Source organism: Varanus komodoensis, unplaced genomic scaffold (assembly GCF_004798865.1).
Source record: "Varanus komodoensis strain SLA01 unplaced genomic scaffold, ASM479886v1 scaffold113, whole genome shotgun sequence".
NCBI lineage: Eukaryota > Metazoa > Chordata > Lepidosauria > Squamata > Varanidae > Varanus > Varanus komodoensis.
This window is the reverse complement of record NW_025335325.1, coordinates 375362-390943: the sequence shown is the minus strand read 5'-3', so window position 1 is coordinate 390943 and position 15582 is coordinate 375362. Positions and strand designations below refer to the sequence as shown.

The 15582-nt window shown below is 49.3% G+C and overlaps 2 protein-coding genes across 2 annotated transcripts in view; both read left to right on the top strand.

Moving 5' to 3' along the window:
- The window catches only part of NDUFA7 (NADH:ubiquinone oxidoreductase subunit A7), a 2705-nt gene extending 1427 nt beyond the window's left edge, over positions 1-1278 (top strand). The window contains exons 2-3 of the mRNA XM_044421001.1: positions 132-337; positions 1037-1278. Coding sequence (XP_044276936.1) covers positions 132-337; positions 1037-1133 — 303 coding nt within the window. The 3' untranslated portion in view covers positions 1134-1278. The remainder of the gene's footprint in view (positions 1-131; positions 338-1036) is intronic.
- A 2810-nt stretch (positions 1279-4088) lies between these two features.
- On the top strand, positions 4089-15387 carry CD320 (CD320 molecule). Its single transcript, XM_044421021.1, has 5 exons — positions 4089-4221; positions 9890-10324; positions 12981-13055; positions 13693-13812; positions 14651-15387. Exons 1-4 carry the CDS (start codon positions 4143-4145, stop codon positions 13809-13811), a joined length of 708 nt encoding a protein of 235 aa, XP_044276956.1. The 5' UTR covers positions 4089-4142; the 3' UTR covers position 13812; positions 14651-15387.
- The last annotated feature ends 195 nt before the right edge of the window (positions 15388-15582 follow it).

The following is a 15582-nucleotide window of genomic DNA, read 5'->3' as shown; positions in this document are numbered from 1 at the left end:
TAATAATAATAATAATAATAATAATAATAATAATAATAATATCGGCACAATATGCTGCCCCAGCAGGATAACAAAGCAGAGCAAACCTGAGGGTTGCAATCTGGACACTTCCCTGTGACTTGTCAGAGTAGCCACTTTTGGGTGGGTTTTCCAAACGTCTGACATTCTTAATGTCCTTGTTCTTTAGGACTCAACCACCACCATGCCTCCCTGTAGGCCCCAGTCATAAGTTTGCGAACAATTATTACTGTACACGTGATGGCCGCCGAGAGACTTTCCCTCCTGTCGTCCTTGTGTCACCGCAGAAAACATTGGCCCCTGGAATGCAAGCAGCCAGGTAGAATCTGCCACCTTGATCCTGTAGCGAAACTGTGGAGAGCTAAACTGACCTAAGCCACTTAATTGTTTGATTAAAAGTTAATTGTTGCTTAGCCAGAAGTTAATTTTCAGAGAGATTCTTGAGAAATCGTCTTCTGGCACTTCGTTTAGTTACTTTAGGAGCTATTAACTGATTCAAACTCCAAATGAATTGCTTTTTTTTCTGGTTTTTAAGAAATATAATTGTATTTATTTATTCAGTGTCTGTTGCCTTCATTTTCTGAAGGGAAACATCTGCTTTCTAATATTTTCTGGTGACTGCCTGGACCTAGTGCTTCTATTCCTAATGTGTGGTTTTTCTAATTCTAATTGAGCTTCTGTTCATTGGGGTTCTGCATAACCTCTAAGTATTGTTAATCTTCTCTGTGTAAAACCACATTTGACCTCCAGGAGTAATCACTTTTATTAGCAGTCTGCAAACTGTAGTTTGTGGAGGGCTTTTAAATGTAGGTCATCAATCATGGGTTGCCCACCCATCTCAATAAAGTTGACAATCTTCTAACTTCTTTTAGAAGAAAACCCCTTGTTTTACTGTGGAGTACACTGAACATACAAGGAATCCTAGTTCTCATCTTTGTTTAGTTGTCATCTTTGATTTCTCATGCACATTTTGCCCCTTGTGAGATTCCCTCTTCATCTTCCATTTCTAACTCTTCAGCTCGGAATCTTCCATAGCAACAGTGGAGAAGAAACCAGTGACGCCAGGTTTTCCTCCTCGAAAATGGGAACTGTCGAAGGATGAACCATATTTATGAACTGGGTATGGTTCCTCAAGGCTGCCGTGTGTATGGAGCATCCAGATTGGTCCAGCAGTGAGGTAACCCCGTGCAGAAGGATTTCTGGTAACAAAGACAGTGTAGTTGGTGCTGAGCCACTTAAATAAAATTGCTCCCTGACTTAGTTTGGATCGGTGTGCAATTCTTGTGGCTTGCTAGGCCTTGCTATGTGTGGGGAAGTCCCAGGAGTTAGGCTCAGAAGTTGTCTAAACACTGGATTTTTGGGGAACGTAACCAGGGCCCTGCCTAATCAAATCCAACATCCATTCAACCAGAAACTAATTTGGTCTTGAAAGGAGACCAGCACAGGATATTTTGCAAGTTCCATTTCACATTTAGTGCCTGTGGCACTGGCAAACCGTCTCCTCCTCTGCTTTTGTGAATGCTCACCTATGTTCACCATGCTGAGGAGTGGATTATTATTATTATTATTATTATAACATTTCTATGCCGCCCCTTGCCGAAGCTTCAGCGAGTCAGCTCTGGAATCAGAAATGCTAGCCGAGCAGCTGCTGAATGTTGCCTGCCTGTATCTGGTCAGCAACCAATCACCAACGATGAGCAAATACTTAATAGTCTTGCAAGCTAATGAGAATTCCTTTGATCTTCGCCAGCCCCAAACAGGGAACACAAGGGAATGGCTGACGCTTGTGTTTGTTTCTTTATTGTATTTCGACGCTATCTTTCTGAGACCAACCCTGGCAAGTAAAGCAGGCCAAAATGACGGCCCGCCATGCAAGGTCCAGGGACTTTTGACAATGCAAGCTATTTTTGGTAAGGGGAAAGCTGGCCCTTGGTGACAGCCTAAGCAATGCATTGCAGTGGCTTTGGTTGAGTTAGGGCTACAGGACCCTGGGTTCAAGTGTGCCCTCGGGCATGGAGCTCACTGGGCCACCTTGGGCCAGTTGCCATCTCTCTGCTGAACTGATTTCACAGAGTTCCTGTCAGGATAAAATTTGAGCCGAGGAAAGAAAGCGTGTGTCATGCATCTCCAGCTTGGAGCCCTCAAGATATTTCGAGCGACGACTTCCAGCGTTCTGTATCAAATTGGCCATCCTGGCCGGGGCTTGAAGCTCAAACCTTCTGAAGAGCACCAGGCTGGGAAAGGCTGCGGCGCACGTTCTGTTCCTTGGCCAAACTTTGGGGCAGCCATTTAAAGAAGTAAAAGTTCCTGGTGCTTAGCTGCCCGCTTCATAGTGTTGCTTTTCTGTGCCAGCTTGCTGTTTTTTAGCTTATGGCAGCCCCATAAAGGAATGAATGTTCTGTTCTCCTCAGCTCAGCTCAGGGAATGCTGTGGCTTCCTTTATGGAATTGATCCCTCTCATATTTGGTGATCTTCTTCTTCTTCTTCTTCTTCTTATTATTATTATTATTATTATTATAACATTTCTATGCCGCCCCTTGCCGAAACCTCGGGGCGGCTTACAACATGATAAAATACATTGAAATACAATAGTACATAATAAATTACCATTAAATCTTCCTTCTTTAGCCTTTCTTCTTCCGACTCCGCTTAGCACAATCATCTTTATGGAGCCTTGCCTTCTCATGACGTGCCTAAGTACACTACCTTCAGTTCTGTGGTGGTTTCCAGGCAAACAACCTGATTGATTGATTGATTGGCTTGATCGATCTAGGACGCAGTTTCTTTCTGTGGGACCAGAGTATTCACAAAGCTCTCCTCCAACACCGTATTTCAAATGCATCCATTTTCTTCCCATCAGGTTTCTTCACTGCCCAGCTTTCGTATAGTGAGATATTTATATAACCACATTTTAAGCCATTTCTCTTACTGCCTTGCTGGTCAAGGTACCCACAGCCTGTTACCGAGTCAAGATATTGGCCCAATGGGCAAAGCCAGGGCTGGGCCCAATGCCAACATTCGTAAAGCCGTTGGTCATATTTCCACCCCTCCCTACCTGCCTTCATAATCACTCTCACCAGCGAACTGTTGCTGTGATAACCTGTGATCCTCCTCAAGACGTTCTGGAGCCCGCTGGAATTTGTGTGCGATTAATTCAAGGACAAAAAGTGAATGGATTGTGTGTATAAAGCCACACGTTTCACCTACGCGCGCAAAGATACCAGTTGGTAAATAGGTTTTCAGGTGAGCGGACAACGGAAGTTTCCCACCACAGAAAGGCAATGGCGTGAACAAACTGGATGTTTTACGCTTCTATTATGCCTTATTCCCGCTCCCAAGGAACCAGAGGTGGCTGAAATGCCCCTCCTCTTTGTTTTACCAGTAAATACTGTTTGCAGTATTTGCAGTATTTACAAAATACTGTTTGAGGGTATTGGGTGGAATGGCCGGAGAGAGACCCAAGTCGCCATTTGTCCACAAAGCAGTTGCCTCTGCTCTTTGCCATGGAGGGTTCATGTCGTCTTGACCTTCCAAAATGCTGTCCATGTATTTGTTTATTGCATTTATAGCCCGCCTGGTCTTCCCCTGCAGGGAAGCTGAAGCGGTTTACACACGCCTCCTCCCCATGTTGTCCTTCCCACAGCCCTGCGAAGTAGGCCAAGAGGCCCCGGGTGTCTCTCAACAGCCGAGTGGGGACTCGAGGCTGGCTCTGCAGGATCCCTGGCCAACGTTAGGCCGGATCCCGGGACAGACTTGGTTGAACCCACTCCCAGAAACCCACTGGGGCTTCTGGGAGTGGGAGTCCAAAGCTGGCAGCCGCCCGCCCGCATAGTTCAGAAAGCCTATGCACGGTGCAGCCCACCGGGCCCCTAAGCGCAAGTGGAAAGCAAGGGGCCCCACTTCCAGCCACGGCGCAGGGGGCGCGCTGCAGCGATGGCGCTGGCGGAGGGGCTGACTGCGCATGCGCGGCTGCGGAGCGGGAAAATAGTCGGTCCGGCCGGTTGACGTCACTCCCAGCGTGGTGCGCCTGCGCGGGGGGGGCGTTTTTTTTTTTTTTTAGGGGCAGGCGCCGCTTCAGTGCGGCTGTCCTGGGCCGTCGCAGCGGTCAAGGCGCGAGCGGCGGTATGGAGCGGCTCCTTTTCTTTGCGTGGCTCCTGCTGCTAGAGCTGGCGGTGCCCCGGGGACTCGGGGCTGCGGAGACGGGTGAGAACCGCTGGGAAGGGGCCGGAGGGGGGGGAAGAGGACGCGACCCGCACGTGGGCTCGCCGAAGCCGCGCCCCCCGCGGGCGCCGATTGGGCGCGCGCGCCTGCACGAGCCCCGCCCCGCCCCGCCCCGCCATGCCGATCCCGGCTGGAGCCGCTCAGCGGGCGGTGGCGTTCGGCGCGCGCCCCGATTGGCCTCGCGCGCCGCCGGGCCCGCGCGCCGCCGCGTAGAGGGGGCCTGTCCGGTTGCTATGGCGACGGGGCCCGCTAGCGTGGTGTGGGGGCAGCACGGAAATACCTAATCTCGCATTTGCCCTGCGATTTTGGTTTCTAAAATAATTGCTTCAAATTGAAGCATTTAAACGTTCATGCTGTAGAGTACGGCAATGGTCACTGGGTTGTTAATGGCATGTTTTATTTGCCTTTGCCTGCACAACAACCCTGTGAGGCAGACATCGTGACTGGCCTATACAGATTATGCAGGAGGCTTTGCAGCGGTGTAAGCCTCTGAAGCCAGGTTTGCTATGCCTGCTTTAATCATGCAGGTGGATCAGATCACAGTGATGCTCAGCTGGGAGTTGGCTTGTTAGCATTTTTATATATATATATATATATATATATATATAGCATTTTTATGCTGCCCCCATGGCAGAAAGCCTCGGGGTGGCTTACAAAGAAGATAAATAACATGGAATAACATTACAAATTTGGAGCATCTCGGCAATAGTTTAAAACCATTAAATAAAACACAGATTAACAATTAAAATATCGTTTAAATAAAAAGGTCTTGGCGCTGAAAAACAAATAACGACGGCGCCAGGCGGACCTCTCTGGGGAGCGCATTCCATAGGTGGGGTGCCACCGCAGAGAAGGCCCTCCTCCGAATACCTATCCTCCTAATTTCCTTCACGGAGGGTTCCCGGAGAAGGGCCTCTCCCGCTGATCTCAGGCGGCGGGCGGGCATATATGGATGTAAGCGCTCCTTCAGGTAACCAGGTCCCAAGCTGTTGAGGGCTTTACAGGTGATAACCAACACCCTGAGTTGGGCCCGGACTTCAGTGGGGAGCCAGTGAAGCTGACAGAGAACTGGGGTTATATGAGAACAACGCCCAGTCCCTGTCAGCAACCTGGCAGCTCTATTCTGCACCAATTGAAGTATCCGGACCGTCTTCAAGGGCAGCCCCACGTAGAGCGCGTTACAGAAATCTAGTCGGGAAGTCACCAACGCGTGTGTCACAGTCGCCAGGCAGTCGTTCTCCAGGTAGGGACGCAGCTGATGGATCAGCCGAAGCTGAAGGAAGGCGCTCCTTGCCACCGCTGTTACCTGAGCTTCCAATGACAGCTCTGGGTCGAGGAGCACTCCCAAGCTGCGGACCCTGTCCCTCAGAGGCATTGCAACCCCGTTCAGGACAAGGTCCCCCATCCCAAAGCCTGACCCACCTACCAACAGGACCTCCGTCTTGTCTGGATTGAACCTCAGTTTATTGGCCCTCATCCAGCCCATAACCTCAGCCAGGCACCGGTTCAGTACAGCCACCGCCTCACCTGGATTAGTTGAGAACAAGAGGTAGAGCTGGGTATCATCAGCGTACTGATGACTCCGCAGCCCACACCTCCTGATGACCTCTCCCAGCGGTTTCATGTAGATGTTGAACAGCAAAGGGGACAAAATGGACCCCTGTGGTACTCCATGGCATAGTTGCCATGGCGCAGAGCCATAGTCCCCCAGCACCACCTTCTGGAATTGGCCATTGAGATAGGAGCGGAACCACTGCCAAGCAGTGCCTCCGACCCCCAATCCCGCAAGCCTATCCAGAAGGATACCATGGCCGATGGTATCGAACGCCCCTGCGAGGTCCAGGAGAACCAACAGGGACGCACTCCCCCTGTCCTTCTCCCTGCACAGGTCATCGTACAGGGCGACCAAGGCAGATTCAGTACTGTACCCGGGTCTGAAGCCAGACTGAAATGGGTCCAGATAATCAGTTTCATCCAAGAGTGCTTGGAGTTGTCCCGCCACCACCCGCTCCAACACCTTGCCCAGGAACGGGATGTTGGCCACCGGTCTATAATTGGCGGCCACCTCCAGATCCAGGGATGCCTCCTTTAGGACTGGCCAGACTACTGCCTCCTTTAAAGGGGCAGGTACCCGGCCGTCCCTCAGAGAGGCGTCGACGACCTCCAGGATCCAGGTCCCAATCCCGCCCTTAGCTTTCTTGAGTAGCCAAGATGGGCACGCATCCAGTCAGCAGGTGGTGGGATGTACTCGTCCAAGCACCTTGTCCACATCATCAGGCCGCAGCAACTGAAACTCATCCATCAATTGTGGACCAGACGGCAACACTGGCATGTTTATGTAGCCTTGCTCATTTGCTTCAGATCCCAAAGCAGTTTAGAAAAGTCAAAAAACGGACAAAAACTATATATGCACTTGCAAACACAAAAATACTATGAAATTGGTACAAAAGAGCTGCTTCAAAATCCAGCATTCAAGGCAGCTTATTATACAAACAGACCCAGTTGAGTAAAACAATAAAACATTAAAATGCCATAAAATTATAGAAAATTGTTCATTTATTACATTCGGTTTTAACAAATAGCTGGAACTTTCTGGAGAGTTCACAATAATTAAAACCATAAATATAGCACAAAATACTTAAATAGTCTTAAATAGGAGTAAAAGCCACAGGAAACCTGGGAACAATGCAAAAAATTTAAAATGCAGTAAAGGTGCAGTCCTGTGTGAATTTAGTCAGAGAAGCCCTATATTTTCCAACTGTCCAGAGCAAGTATGGAGTGGAAAATTCCCGCCAGTTCCACCATTCTCTAGTAGCCTTGCAGGATAGAGGAGAAAAGTCCTGCCACCGGGGCACACTGGCTTCTTTTTGGACTAGACTTGCATAGGATTGCATGCCACAGGATTTGAAAGAAGGGAAACTATTATAACAGTTAACTTTGAGCACATCTTCAGAAGGCAAGGCTTACTTGAGAAAAAGTGGGCAGGAAAAGGATGGGCAGCGGATAATTGCCAGGTACCTGATGCATCGATGCCATGGGGAGACCCTGTTGGAGACAAACGGAAAGCTTATCACAATGACATCCTCAGAAGCTCAGGGTTGCTTCCCTGATTCCCCCTCCTTTGTATTCTTTGAGGGAGCTGAGGCTGAGAGAGAGGGACTGACCCGAAGTCATCTGCAAGCCCTGTGAGGATCTGAATCAGGATCTCCCCAGTCCAGTGTTTGCACAACAAATTTCCTGTATTTCAGAGTTTTCTGCACAGATGGATTCACTGGCTGTCAGGGACAGGATGCAAGTACAACCCACATACAACGCTGATTATCATTAGTAGCAGTACTGTGAGAGGCAGTTTCCTTACACAGCTGTGTGTATGCATATGGCACTTTGCAAGATGACCTATGGAGAGAGGGATGGGCCTGATCCAAAGGCACCTGCACGGTTGGGTGTGCCCCAGGTGGAATGTGGCTTCGGCTGATCCTGCTCTGTATTCAGTCATGCTCTAGATCAAATCCAGAGGGTCCTCCCAGCCATTTACAGCAGTGGAGAGGCACTTGATACAGATGCAGTTTTGGATTTTCTTGGATTATGCATTATATACTCACTGTTTGCACTCCTCTGTTATTTATCCATTACTTGCACCCGTTACTCCACTACTTGTGTAGTAGAGATGTGACTATCTGGAAAGAAACTGGAGAATTTTTGGAGGAAAAATAATGTTTTCCGAATGTTTGCCCATGGCCTTCACCTCCCTATTTTACATGCCATCTTTTCTCTGAGTAGCTCAATGCAGCCTGGGTACTCGTAATCTCCCCATCCCAGCCATTGAATCATCACAGCATGAAAGGTCAGGGTTTGTGGAGATTTGACCCCCTAATCACTATTTCATACTGGCATTTGGGATATTCCTACCCAAATCAGGCACTTCTGAACTTTTCTGTTGGTTAGTTCGGTCAGCTGACATACTTTTTCCTGCCAAGAAACTTGTCATTTGTACATAATCGGCCATTATGGCATTCCTTCAGTGTTTCTCACTTCACTTAATCTTTGTACAGCTAAGTCCTCAGTTAAAATCAGGCTCCAGGATAAGCAAAAACACAAGCATGTGTACCCAAGTAAAGTTGCACGAAGTCTTACAGAAAATTCCATGCAAGGCTAAAAATTCACTTTTAGAAACAACTCAGACAATGCTGTCTTTGTAGGTTGTTTGTTGGGGTGATAGTTAATTTACCTCTGAGTTTCTTAGAGTTGACTACAACTGGCAGGTTATAACATCCTTAACCTGATCTTGCATGAACTGACCCAGAGCTAAGACTCTGCATGACTTAGCATAGCATCGCACACTTAAAGGAGTAAGGATCCCTCACTTAAGCTGATGACCTTTGGGCTGCAAGGGCTGTCCTTTCAGTCTCTCATTCGATGCTCAGAAGACCTTTGTATTAACCAAAGGGAAAAGACCCAGGAGGTTTATTTTATTTTTTATTTTATTTGGAAAATTTCTATGCCTCCCCATTCGCCGAAGCCTCGGGGCGGCTTACAAATAAATCGATTAAAATACTATAAATTAACAATATAAAACAAGTTAACAGTATAAAATAAGTCGCCCTGGCCAACGAATAAAATAAATAAATACAAAAGGTTGTATCATAAGCAGAAAGATCAGATGCAGGAACTTCTTGCGGGTACTTCTTCTGGGAAGAACAGACAGGATAAAAGGTCAGCTCCCTGGTCAGAGTGCTGCTTTGATGGTCTCTTGGTTTGGAAATAAGAACACTGCAGCTGTTGTGTTTTACAGGCCATTTTGCCTAACAACAAGACCTTAAGCAGTGAGATTACATGGCACACCTCCCACAAACCATCCTGACATCCCACTTTTTCTCCTCTTGCAAGGGACCCAAATGAGCTTCTGTAGTCTTCCTTCGCTACCCCTTTATCTTCACAACAACGACCCTGAGAGGTAGGTGAGGCTGAGAGTTGGTGATTAGCCTGATCACCAGGCTAATTCTTGTGTAAGAATTAGAATAGGAGTAAGAGTAAGAATTAGAATAGGAATCTGACACTAGCCACAAGGTGATGTGACTCTCAGGATCTCGTTGCACACTGACTGTGAGTCAATGCCAACGGACAAAACTTCAGCCTCTCCCAACTGGGCTCCCTGGTGAGGTTGCAATTCTCAGTGCTTTCCCGCTAGTGGTTGGGGGGTCACGCTCAGGGTAGAGATGGAGGTTCAGAGTCCTGCCCTGGTGTAAAGGGTGAACCATTTCTGGAGCCCTTTCTTTGGAAGTCCAGGGCGGACTGAATTTCAAGAGCAACCCAGAGCAATATCAAGTTATTATTATTATAACATTTCTATGCCGCCCCTTGCCGAAACCTCGGGGCGGCTTACAACATGATAAAATACATTGAAATACAATAGTACATAATAAATTACCATTAAATATAAAAATACAAAAAATACGTTGATTTACAAATACAAAATTAAAATGATCAGTATAAAATAAAAATATAGGAGGAGAAAGAGAAGGAAGAAGAAGTTGACCAGAAGTGGCATTGAGTGGTCCTGTCAAAGAATGGGCCTGGATGATACCAGTTGGCCCTGGAGTATTCTGCCAGCCTGCCCGTCTCCCATGCTTTCCTTCCTCCCTCTTTGCAGGATCGTTCCTGTGCAGCCTTGGACGCTTCCAGTGCCTAGAGGGCAGCCAGGTGCCACTGTGCTCACGGTGTGATGGACAGCCTGACTGCAAGGACGGCAGCGACGAGCGCAGCTGTCACAAGGGAAACGTCTCGTGCGGGCGCCGTGGGAAGCAGTGTGGTGCCGGAGGTCCCTGCCTGCCCTGGGAGCGGTTCTGCGACGGCCACCGGGACTGCCTGGACGGCTCGGATGAGTCAGCAGATGCCTGCGGTCACCCGACGGCTCTTTCCGCAGCGTGCCCGGCGGGCTACTTCCGATGCGCCCCCGGCTCCCCCTGTTACACCCTGGCGTGGGTGTGCGACGGCCACGCGGACTGTTTGGATGAGCGAGATGAGCGGGGGTGCAGCTCAGATGTGTCACCAGAGACTTCGCAGCCACCAGACGCAAACCACACAGGTTGTGGGGGAGGGGACATCTGTTTCGGGGGCTTTTCATCGAATTATAGCGTAGTAAGTTTGGAAGGGGCCAGGGAGCCATCTGGTCCAACCCCCTGCCATTACAGGATGCCAAGTTAAACCATCCTGCTCAGATGGCTGTCCAGTTGCATCCCGAATTCTTGCACTGTGGGAAAGCCCGCCGATTCCATTGGTCACAGGTTCCACTGTTGTACTTGCTCTAGTAGTGAATTTTTTTTCCTGATATCTACCCAGAATCTCACTTGCTGTAACGTTATTCTGTGTCCTGGACTCTGGGATGATCAAGTAGGGATCCTGGCGTTCTCCTTTGTGACTACCTTTCTGCTTACTTGAAGAAGGCTATCCTGTCTCCCCTCACTTGTCTCTTCTTGTGGCCAGACATGCCCAGACCTCTCAATCTCTCCTCATAGTGCTTTGTTTGCAGTCCCTGGATTACTCTTGTCGCCCTCCTCACTTTCCAGCTTCTCTGCATCTTTCTGAACCTGTGGTGCCCAGAACTGGGCACAGTCCTCCAGATGAGACCCAAACAGTACTGAGTAAAAGGGAATTAGTACTTCGCGGGATTTGTGAGTGATAGTTCTGTTAATGCAGCCTAAAATAGCATTTGCCCCCTTTGCAGCCACATCGCATTGTTGATTCGTATTCAGCTTGTGATCTACAACAATTCCAAGATCCTTCTCATTTGCAATACTGTTGAGCCTAGTATACCCCATCTTGCAGCATTGCATTTGGTTTCTTTTCCTAGGTGCAAACTTGGCATATGACCCTGTTGGGTTTCGTTCGGTTGTTTTCAGGCCAGCACTCCAACCTATCCAGTTCTTCTTTCTGTCTTCCAGGGTATTAGTATCCCACCCAGTTTTGTGTTGTCTGCAGTTCTGATCATCGTTTGCCCTTCCTCATCCAAATCAGTGATTGAAATTCTGAGGAACACTGGGTCCAGCACAGAACCCTGTGGTACCTCACTTGTTCCCTCTCCCCAGTCTGAGAAAGTGCTGTGGAGGCACACGCTTTGTGTCTGATTCTGTAGCCAACTGTAGATTTACCTGATTGCTCAAGCCCACCTTTAGCTATTTGGCGAATCAGGAGATCACGGGGCACTTTGTCACAAGCTTTTCTGAGGTCTGGATATATTATTTCTGAAGTCAAGATATATTCTGTCCACAGCATTCCCGCAGTTCATCAGGGAGGTTACCTAATTGAAAGGTGAAATCAGATTAGGCTGGCAGGATTTGTTCTTGAGGGTATCCATTGCTCCAGAATTTTCCCAGGGCTTGATGTCAGACTGACTAATCAGTAGTTCCTAGTTTCTTCCTTTTCCTTTCTTGGAGATGGGACAACATTAGCCCATCTCCAATCGTCTGCCGCTTCGCCTATCCTCCATGATTTCTCAAAAAGATAACGGACGGTCGTTCTGAGAGTTCTTCCACCAGGTCCTGTGTGACTCCAGGGTGAAACCTGTCAGGTCCTGGAGATCTGAACTCATTCACTCCAGTTAGACAAATAGTCAAGGATCATCTGTCAGTCTTGATTCTCGTTGCTGGGCCTGTTATAACCACCAGTGCTTTCCCCTGTCTTGAGATGAACAGCACAGGCCTATCAGTAAACAGGGAGTGTTCTACAAAGAAGAAAACAAGAAGTAGCAAAAAATTAGGGATCTCCCTCACTAAGCTCCTGTTAGCTCTCCCTGTTTGCTCTCTTTGGTCACTCTCTCCCTGGGAGCTCAGCTGCTTGTATCCCAGAGTCCCTAGAGCAGCTGGGACAGCTTCTTCTGATCCACTCAGCTAGGAGACAGGAGCCAGAATTTTTCTTGGTGGCCACTCCCTTTCTTAGTGAACTCAGAAATCCCTCAAACATTCATCCTTGGGGCAAGGACTGCGGCAGAAAAGAGATTATGATGCAGTCATACTGAGGACCACCGGGATCACTGCTTAGGGATGGGGAAGCCGCCCCTCAGAAACCTTTGGAAAGCTCTGGCCTGTTGCGCTCTGTCTTGGCAGCTTCAAAGGAGTTGGGTGTTTGTTGATGGTACAGTTCTTGAACTGGTGTTCAGAGAAGGTGGCTTGCTCCTGTCTTTCGGACCACTCCGCCCTGCTCCTCCACCCCCCATCTGGCTGAGAGCAGCTTATCCCCCAGCTCTTTCGTTTGAAATCACTTTAGTTCTTGCATATGGTCTGTTTTTCATCAGCCCCCAGGGGGGAGGGGCTTCTCCTGGGGAAGATGTGCCACTGAATGCGCTCAGGACTCTGCAAGGCATCCCTCCTGCAACCCCAGACTCATCCCCCAGATGCACATAGACAATTCTGGACATCACGGAGGTGACCATGCTGTCCCTCCCCTCCTTACAGGGTACAGGGTTTGGTTTAACCCCTGTAAAGCTGTGTTTATCTTTTAGAGAAATTCCAAAGCAGGTTATGAAAAATATATCCTACATTATGGTTCCGTTGTGAGTTTGGATTGCTGCCAAGAAAGATGGGCAGAATTAGTTTATTTTGCCCATAAAAATAAGTAATAGTTCATGATTCATTTGCCCACAATCCAAGATGAGCCCGAGGGTTAATACAGTATAAATGAATGTATATCTCTGTGCGTATTAGATTTAATGAATTTTGCTTTTCCTTCTCTTTTGCTATTCTCAGAGAGTACAGTTGCCCCTGAAATTAGTTATAAAAAGGAAACTGCGATTGCTGAGATTTTGTTATTGCCCCTCTTAGGTGAGTAATCCCATTTTACAGTCGGTAGCACAGGTTTGTTCTGAAATTCAATTCAGCCCAGTTGAATCGGTGGGATGACTTCTCTGGATCTTCTGTGGGACGTGTGGGGCTGTTCTGCTCACGCTCACTTGGAAGTAGAACCCACCACGATTGATGGGGCTGCCGTCCTTGCGCCCGTTTGCTGAGTCTTTCCACTGAAATGCAGAAAAGCTCTCGGGAACTGTGTGCCGGCCACGGGCGTGAGCAAAGGCAAAACCGTGGGAGGCGCAAAACACCATAAATAGCCCCATGTTTTAGCGTAAAGCTCTTGCTGCTCATAATTTAGCTTTGGAAAGGCATTTCAAACCTTACAGGCCGCAGGAAACCCTGCAGGGGCAGCAAATGGCCCAGGCATCAGCGACTGGGTGAAAAGGGCGGGTCGGTGGCCATCTGGAAGTTCCTCACTTGCATGCAGGACACGTGCAGCAGTGCTGAGGAGTGGAGTTTGTGGCCGCAGCTGGCGTCAGCCAGGTCAGATTTGGCACCCCATGGGAGAGGAGGCCACGCCTGTCCAGGGGCAATGCCTGTAAGGGCTGCTGTGGAGGGGGCACCAAAGCCCACACTTACCCCCCCCTCTCCCCTGTGCTTTGTTCTCCAGCTGCCACAGCCCTTGTGCTGGTGGTTTTAATTATGATGACCTTTATCAAGGCGGAGCCGTTCTCCTACTTCATGCTAGATAAAGTGAAGGACCGACTGATGCTGGAAGCGCAGCCCTGAGGTATGGCCAGGCCGGGACACGCTACGGAGCCTCAGCTTTGCCTCACTTTCCCTCCAGGTCCTCCTTCCCCTCTTCCACCATCAGATGTCAGCTTGGGAGCAGCCCGCCCAGCCATCCAAGAGGCAGCGGGAGCCCCACGCTGGGCAGAAGCAATGCTGCGTTCTGCTTCCCACCCCCCGTTTTTAGGCACCCCTTCCCCAGAATGGCCCCAAGGCTGATTGTGTGTGTTGCTTATTTATGTCCATATCTTTTATATACCATCCACTACTGAGGTCTCGGGCTGGTCTTACAGTAAAACGGAGTGCAACACAGCATCCAAGTTGATTTTCTATACCATAAAACCCCATATCATTCTGTAGATTCCTAAAGTGAAGGAGTTTGAATTCCAAGCCCAGTTGCCCCCAGATATTCTGCATCTCCAGTGAGGACTGCAGCTAAGCTCAGCCAGAACCCGGGGCGGGGTGGGGACAGGTGGCCGGCAGCACCGGCATGCCTGCTAACGAGAAGCTATGGCACTGTGTCCCCGTGCGCCCTGGCCCTGCTGTTGCCCAAAGGGGCAGTCCCCATTGCATTGTCCACTTGGCCACTCCCCACAACTTTTATTCATCAAGTCCCAGCATCCAGTCTTTGCAGCGACTAGAGTGCAGATGTCAACATTGTGTTGGCCTCCTGCCCACATACATTCTCATCCGCCTGGTGAGGAAGCAGCCCCAGGCAGAACTCGGTTCTCAGCGCGTGCGCTCTCTTTTTAAAAACACACACACCGCTCGTGTCGTACGCGCACCATTGCTCATTCTGGCTGACTTCCCCCCCAGTTCATCCGGTTCTTCTGTTGCAGGGACCTGCCACTCGCCACGTGGGCCTCCCCTCACAGTCCTGGGGACATCTGCACAAAACTGGTGGGACTTTTTTGGGTGGCAGCCATGTGGCGGAGCGCTGAAGGGTCACCTGCTGCAGCGGGGGTTCCCCTGCCGTCAAAGAAGCGAGGACAGCTTGGTACCTGAAGAATCTCAGCACTTCTTTCTCCTGCAGTCAAGGACTTGAGATACACGTCAAAGTGAAAAGGACACTCTCAGACGGGGTGGGGTTCCTTGTTCCTGGCTAAAGGGGCCACAGAGGGGCTGTACTGGACTGCTTGGGGGGATTGGAGCCAGGGCTCCCACCAGAGTAGCCCCGCAGTTGTCACTCTTCCGACACTCCATACGCCTTCCTCCTTCCTCCTCTCCTTCCTTAAGTTCCCTCCATTTCAGTTCTTGCTGTTTCAGGGGGATGTTCTGTCCTTGTAGCGTATCTGTTGCATTCGGTTTTATCAGGGGCGCCCTCAGCAACTGTCCCTCCCGGGCTGCCAGATCTTGTGTTCTCAGCATCTCTTCCTTTTCTTCTGGTGCTCTGGCCTTCTCAATCTCCAGTGCTTCTTAGCAGCAAGTTGCTGGCCCCGAGTCCAGCGCCCTGGCAAATTGGCCACCATTGCAAAAGAAGGAATGGAGAACAAGAATTAAGCCCCCAAGTGTTTTTGCACCTGCAGAGAAAGCTTTAATAAAAGCCATGAATCGGCTGCCTCCATGGATGCACAAATTCTGTTTTTTGAGTGATTCTTGAAAAATCAACTGCTCTCTTGTACTTCCAGGGCAGGGATCGGCTCCATTCTGTTCAAGCTTGCCTTTCTGAATGAAAGCACGTTGCCCTGAGGCAGTCTTACCGCAAGCCAGTTTTGCACAGCATCTCCCTGTGGCTGAGAAAGCACCCCGGCAGGGACCCTCGCGGCGTGGG

Bases quoted from the DNA above. Each gene is read 5' to 3' on its own strand.
- CD320 (XM_044421021.1), top strand. From the start codon at position 4,143: ATGGAGCGGCTCCTTTTCTTTGCGTGGCTCCTGCTGCTAGAGCTGGCG. The intron at 4,222-9,889 runs GTGAGAACCGCT...CCCTCTTTGCAG, and splicing joins ACTCGGGGCTGCGGAGACGG to GATCGTTCCTGTGCAGCCTT. The intron at 13,056-13,692 runs GTGAGTAATCCC...TTTGTTCTCCAG, and splicing joins TTTGTTATTGCCCCTCTTAG to CTGCCACAGCCCTTGTGCTG.